The sequence below is a fragment of the Chionomys nivalis genome, chromosome 11 (genome assembly GCF_950005125.1).
Source record: "Chionomys nivalis chromosome 11, mChiNiv1.1, whole genome shotgun sequence".
Lineage (NCBI taxonomy): Eukaryota > Metazoa > Chordata > Mammalia > Rodentia > Cricetidae > Chionomys > Chionomys nivalis.
This window is the reverse complement of record NC_080096.1, coordinates 3969025-3975814: the sequence shown is the minus strand read 5'-3', so window position 1 is coordinate 3975814 and position 6790 is coordinate 3969025. Positions and strand designations below refer to the sequence as shown.

At 57.2% G+C, this 6790-nt stretch overlaps 1 protein-coding gene across 1 annotated transcript; it reads right to left on the bottom strand.

The window, feature by feature from the left end:
• Positions 1–1430: 1430 nt before the first annotated feature.
• Hes3 (hes family bHLH transcription factor 3) lies at positions 1431–2482 on the bottom strand. The gene is made up of 3 exons (XM_057785525.1): positions 2387–2482; positions 2226–2307; positions 1431–1795 (listed from the first exon to the last, which is right to left on the bottom strand). The coding sequence occupies exons 1-3, from the start codon at positions 2465–2467 to the stop codon at positions 1431–1433; spliced, it is 528 nt and encodes a 175-aa protein (XP_057641508.1). The 5' UTR covers positions 2468–2482.
• Between the last annotated feature and the right edge of the window lie 4308 nt (positions 2483–6790).

Below are 6790 nucleotides of genomic sequence, written 5' to 3'. Positions count from 1 at the left end.
ATTTCTCCAAGCAGGTGCTGCAGTCCTGGCCAGCGAGACAGACCTGGGCCCACAACCCTAGGAAGCAGGTGGGCCCCAAAGCCCACCAGTCAGAGAAAGGTCCTCTGACACGGGTGGCAACCTGACCTGTGCGTGGGGCCAGGGTTTGGTCGCCCCTGTGAGGTTGTCTCAGTACCTCTACGACTGGCTTGGACACCTCGATCTCAGACTCTGGTGGAATTCACCGACCACTCCTTCCGGTCCTCGCTGAGAGGCCGCCACCTAGCGGTAGAGGAGAGAAAAGTCTTGGCTTTTCTCCCACCAGCTTGATTGACCAGAGGCCACCTTGAGATGGCCAGGGCTGGGCTCTGTACTGGTCCTTGCTCCAGAAAGCCCGCGGTGTGGGGATGGGTTAGTGTGGGAGAACCAAGTTGCGGAGAATCCTGAGTAGACCAGAGCGTGTTTATCGGCAGGGCAAGAGCCGCCCCAAACTTGATATTACGTGGTACACTCACGTCTGGGCCTCTGTACAAACAGCCAGTCTTTATTCAGAATTGCACGTTGGTACTAGGAGGTGCTGGACCCCAGGCTGGCCCATGACAGGAGCCTGGGAGCGAAAAGCTCTCCTCTGTAGTCGCAGCTCATGGTAACAGGTGCAAGAGCACTCCAAGAGCCTAGGGCTCAGAAGGCGCTATGTGGTCCCGGGCACCCGTCTTTTCAGAACACAAAATGCGCAGTTCTCGGAAGTGCCGAGCTTTGCACGGGCGGTGCCAAGCAGCGATGGGTGGGACCTGGGATTGTGGCGAAGCAGCGACATTGGCGCACTCAATGCACCTTAGGGGCGGAGCCCCTGCTCTGCACCAGCACCCTGCAGCCGTGGGCATCTGCGAAGGGAGGATCTTGGAGAGAGCGCCCACAGGGTGGGCCCCGTGCGGAGGCGGAGAAGATCTTGGGTGGGGGTGGGATGGAATGGGAGCCCCTCGCTGGAGGGGCGGGGCTCTGCGCGCTTTGTGCCCGTGGGAACGGAGCGCCCGAGGCCGGTTGAATGGACCAGGGCGGGGCAGCGATTCTCCTCGCTATGAGGGGTCCGCTCTGCGCCGCTGGCGATCGCGACCTTCCCACCGTGACGCAGTCGTGGAGAAGGAGGTCAGGGGCGGAATGCCAGCCCCGGCTCCCTGGGAAAGGGGCACATTCCACACGTCCTCTCCTAGCTCCACTGAAGGTGGGAGGAGGGAGCTGATCTGGCTGGTGGGTGGGACCGGAGTGGGTGAACTCACGTAGACCACATCCGCAAGTGGCTGCGTGGATTTTTCTGCAGCCCCACCAGGCCACCGATTGAAAGAGTTCCTGCAGTCACTATAGGGGCGCCCCAAATAGTTTATGTGTCCCCAGACTAGACAGCGGGTGATGGGGCAGGGGAAGGGTCTTGAGTCTGAATCCTTGCCTGGGACTCACCAAGGACGCCACACCCCAAGCCCGGGTCTCGGGTTCTCGGTTTGGCAGTTTGACGCTGGTTGTGGTGCGGGAACGCCGGTAGAGGACTCGGGGAGACCTCTAGGGAGAGGGAACGGGGACAGCGGGGACTGGGAGTCACCTGCAGCGGAAGCAGGGGCCCAGATGGCCGGGAGGCAGGGCCTGAGAATAGAGACCGCCTGCGGGCTGGCGCTGTCCATGGTGCTGCCTGACCTGCGCTCGAGCACCAGGGGGCAGCGGAGGCCGCTGCCATCCTCTCCGCGCCGAAGCCGCTGACTCACGCCGGGCAAGCAGCCTTGGAAGCCAGACGGGTGGTCGATCCCACTGGGTACTGGCCAGAGTCCTGAAGAAAGGAAGGGAGGAGAGGAGGGAACAGAAGAGGCGTGGAGGATAAAAGGAAGGGGAGATGCATAAGGACATCAAGGGAGAAGATGGTCTCCTGGGTGGGGCAGACCTATGCTTACACTCAGGTTGCAAGGTTACAGACAGGCCAGACAGGCCTTAGCTGTCCTTCCCCACATCCACCCCAGCTAGGAGGTGGACCCTCCTCACCTAGCTGTTCACCGGCTTTCTCCTTTGCCCATCCCCCATCCTACCCTAGGGTATCACTTGTAGCTCAGACGGCTCTCCAGCTCTCCATCCTCCTGCCTCAGCGTCCCAAGTGTTGGGTTTACTGGCAAACGATGCCACACCTAGCCCCAAGACCCCATGGCTAGCTCTCACATGTCCCTCCCAGTGTCTCATTGTAGATCTTCGAGCCCTTACTTCGCTACCTTGCAAAGAATTCTGAAGGCTTTTCATGTACTTGACACTCAGCTCCAGGATGTCAGCCTTTTCCAACTTCCGTTTCCGTATCTGCCAAGTCGCAAGATGCTCTCTTAACAGGCAGACTGGGGAGGGCTGGAGCAGTCGCTCCCCTCCTCTCCTGCCTTACCTGATGTGAGTAGTGTCTCTCCAGAAGAGACTTGAGCTGCTCCAGTGACATATTGATGCGTGCACGGCGCTTCTTCTCCATCAGAGGTTTGGAGATCTGTGGGCCAGCCAGTAGTCCTCAGAGGAAGAGCCCTAGCTTTCCAGGCCTCCATTCCCTCCACCCCAGGGGTTCCCACCCCAGGAGTCCCCATCCCAGACCCTTCAGGACCCCCCAGACCTTTCGGAAGCTGCTGGCTGAGCCACTGGGGTTGCCCCTCGACGTGGGCTCGGTGCCCATTTTGTGATGTCTGCGCAGACAGTAGGCTGTGGTACCTTTATAGGGGTACCTCGTTTGCATGTCAATGAGGCTCTAGGAACTGGAAAAGCCCAGAGGGGGAGGGGAGGGGACAGAAAAGGGATGCGATACAGGAGAGCTGTCCCTGTGTCCCTCTATGGAGCCCCTTCCAATGGTCCAGGCTGCCTCGGGCTTTCAGGATGCTTCCTTCTTCCCTGAGGACTCCTTTTATTTATTTATTTTAAATTTCTTCCTTGACCCACCACTACTCTTTCAGTATGAAGACTTTTCCCAAACCCATCCTCTCCAGGCGTTGTTGAGCCAGCTACTGTAGGTTCTGAACCTCACCACAGTCTCTGCTTGCCAAGTCCTCGCTGCTTCTTATCTCTCAATATTCTTCTGGTGGAGCTTTGTGGGCTGCATGCCACCCTAAATGATGACGACGGAGCCCTAGGTGTCCTGAGGCCCGATGAAGACAGCGAGGAGTGCTGGCCTTTCCTTTCACGCTCTGGCCACGCTGAGATGCTAAATTAGTCGCTCTAATGTCGGGACAATGTAGCAATTTTCTGCCTGTGACTGCTCAAAGCCAGTTGCAAGTGGGGCCTGTGGGGGCCATGCGGCAACATGTGTCCCATTAAAGCATGCTGCCCGCCCGCAGAGCCACAACAGCATCCTCCATCCAAGGACCCAGTGCCTGGAGTATTGACTGATAGGACCCAATGTAGAAGGGAGGCAGACCACCCCAGCCCCAGCCCTAGGCTTCCAGGTTTGTGACCCTGGTGGAGGACCAGTCTTTAAGCGGAAAAGCAACTGAACTGTGTGTGATAGCTTGCACCTTTAATCCCAGCATTCAGGAGACAGAGGCAGACAGATCTCTGAGTTTGAGGCCAGCCTGGTCTATAGAGGGGATTTCAGGACAGACAGTGCTACACAGAGAAAATGTGTCTCGAAGGGGTGAGGGGGTAGGATGGAGGAAGAGAACAACTGGGGTTCAGTTCTGTGTACCTTCTCTTAAGTTCAGTGGGTGGGGAGTCGGGGGTGGGGACCACTGATGCTCCAAGGAGAGTTCAGACTGCATCGTATGTCCCTGTCTGCCTGTCCATTTTTCATGTTGTGAGGACACAGGAGGCCCTGAGACCACCTACTATATAGGAAAGGGCAGCAATCCCTCACTTCAGTCTCATTGCTCCGGGAAGTCATAATCACAGCTGTGACTGACAAGGATGACCTCCAGGGAAATTCTTGGGTTCAAACCTAGATAACGCCTTTTCTTGCACTCTCTGGGTCTTAGTTTGGGGGCCAAAAGACTGAAGTGGCATTCCTGACAGTGCCTATGAGGCCAAAGAAGTCGCACAAGTCCTACATTTTTCTCTGTGGTCACGGAATGAAAACAATGACCTCTGTAGGGGCTCACTAGGATATTGCTGGGTCAAGACGCCCCCAAACCGGGCATCTTTCTGACCCCTTCACTCTCCCTCCCCCACCCCACTCTGGGCATTGACGGGCCTTGTCGGTGCTCTCCCAAGCGCCAAGCAGCGTGGAGAATCGAGACCCGCCCTCCCCCTTTCAGGCCTGGGCAAAGGTGACCAGAACTCTGGAACGTTCTCCTGCCCCCACCGCAGGGCGGGTGGACCAGGTCCGGCTGGGTTTGTACCCTGGGCTGGTGACGGGGCTGAAACCCAGTGGCGAGCGCTGCCACGCGCCGGGTGGCTTTAAAGCGCCAGGGCCAGCCAGGTCGGGACGGCCTCCGTGCGCCTAGCTAAGGCTTTAGGGAGGTGGCGGCGAGGTACAAAGGCGCCGCGGGGCTGGCGGGCGGGAGGCTCGGCACAAAGGGAGCAGCCGAGTGTTAAGGGCATTGTGCGGGTTGTACAAAGCGGCGCCCGCGCCCGCGTCCGCCTTCTCAGGGCCAAACTCCTGGCTCCCCGCGGCGCTCAGGCTTCCAGCTGCCGCACATCTGTAGGGAGGCCGGGCGCGCGCCTCACCTCGACGGGTCCCCTCCACCCTCCTCGCTCTCAAGCCAAGCGAGAAGCAGAGCAATTTGTCTTGTAATTACAATACTTCCCCATAAACTGAAGCCCGCGCCTTTCAGTCCGGTGCATTAGCAAACCAATGGTTCTGCGCACAGCTTTCCCGGCGCGCTGCGGGGCGCGGAGTACTGGTCCCGCCCCCTCTCCAGAATTAGGGTCACTATTAAATTTCCCTCTCTTGCTCCCGCTCGCACCCCACTACCCTCCACAGTCTGGGCCATCACCCCTCCCAAGCCTACGCCCAGGGATCCTGGCTGCACTATGTGGGGCCGTTCATGTGGGTGGCTAAATGTTTCTTAGGTAGTGGAAAATTGACCACAAAATGTACTAATCTGCAATGTTCTGCTTTGGCTGGGGGAAGTGAGGCCCGCCACGAGGCCAGGACCGGATTCTCAGCGGTTGCACTCTGCTAGGATCTGTTTAACAGGCCTGCTGCTTGGCTGCATCGTGCCTCCCACCGCCCCTTTCCTGTGGGGCTGGTCCTTGGGCATGGATCTCTCTACCTGTGAGGACTTCCCTGCTTTTTCTTCCTCTAACGCTACAACCCTCCTCCCCGCCCCCGTGCCTGCTCCTATGGCTGAGGTTTTGCAAGCTCACGACCAGGAGGGACCCCTCCATCTCGCCCTCCCCCAGCTCCTAAACCATCTTCTTCCTTCCACTGCATAGTTTCCATTTCAGCTTCGTCCTCTAGGTAGCCTCCTCTCCCGCAAAGTTAGAGCCAGACTTTTGCATCCAGCAAGGTCACTGGAAAGGGTAAAGAGATGCAGGCTGAGGACGGCTGTTCCATCTGTCTACGAGGGACGTCTTACCTCCACCCGCAGGCAGACCCACCAGGGAGAGCACAACGCTTTCCCAGAGGTGAGGAGAGACAGCTGCTCACCGTACTCTCTATGAGCAAGCCAGGCACAGTACACTGTCTTTTTGGACTGCCGAGAAGGTCATGGACCAACTTAGAAACCCTGCTTATGCAAACCAGGATGTAGGCCACCAACTCCCTCTCTGTCTTTAGCACTCAGAGTTCTCAAGGTACCTGGAAAGGAGTACAGGCCCAGGAGGAGCAAGGGGAAAAACCCAGGCCCCTTTTGCTCATTCAAGGAAAAATGTTTGCTCTCAGCCCACCCTCGCATCCACCCCTTTCTCACACTGAGGAATTTAAGGCTGAAAATGACCCAGTGTATTTGTGCCTTTCCCTTTTACTTTCTCGACTTTGGAAAACACACACACACACACACACACACACACAGAGGTCTGGAAATAAAGCAGGAAAGGGGTTTGGAGCCCCCAAACAAGACCCCTCCCAGATGTCCCACTTCCCATCTCAGACACCAGCCCTAGTGTCCTCCTGAGTGGTGAGAATGCTGCTTCCTTCCTGAACTTTCTGCTTTAATCCGGTGTAAAGGATGAGCCTGGCTTGCAGAGTGCTGTGGGTGCTGTGGTAACGGGAGGAAGAAGCCTGTCCCCTTCACAGATGTGGGACCAAGTGATGGCTGTGTGTAATTAACTGTCAGGGACACAGCAAAGGCCCTGAGAGGACTCCGTCGATTGTCTCCAGATGGGGTTGGAGAGGCTGCGATTGTTTAACTCTGTTTAGCTGTGTGGAGACTTTGAATTGCACAGCAGCCAAGGGCCCTTCAGGGGACAAAGGCTGGGACTTCAGTGAGTGCATCAACACTGACCGGGCCAGCCCAGCTCAGGAAGAGTGAATTCAGAGAGAACCTCTTTGTCCTGGCCTTTTGTGTCTCTCTGGAGCTGGCTCTAATCTTTAAATATTTACCCGGCCCCTTTGTGCACATATGACTTATGCGCAGTGGGCTGATGTACTCATAAATCACGCGTCATTTACCAGACTGGAAAGAGCCGCTTTCATTCCTCCAGCCTGTGACTGCCAGAGAAGAGGAGAGAAAACTTTCTTTTGGAAGACTGGGCCATCTCTAGTGGAGACCCATAGCCACGCTGGCCAGACTCCTCCCCATGGCCCTAAATAGACAGGAACTGCGGAGGGGGGAAACAGCCCTCTGCAGATGACTGATCTGGCATCCATCACTGGGGAGGGTGCTGAGAGAGCCTCCTGGGCTTTTCTTCTGCTTGGCTTCAGGCTTGAATG

Coding starts and splice junctions, on each gene's coding strand:
- Hes3 (XM_057785525.1), bottom strand. CDS start 2,467: ATGGAGAAGAAGCGCCGTGCACGCATCAATATGTCACTGGAGCAGCTC. Junction 2,308..2,386: donor AGAGACACTACTCACATCAG/GTAAGGCAGGAG, acceptor GCGACTTGGCAG/ATACGGAAACGGAAGTTGGA. Junction 1,796..2,225: donor CCTTCAGAATTCTTTGCAAG/GTAGCGAAGTAA, acceptor TCCTTTCTTCAG/GACTCTGGCCAGTACCCAGT.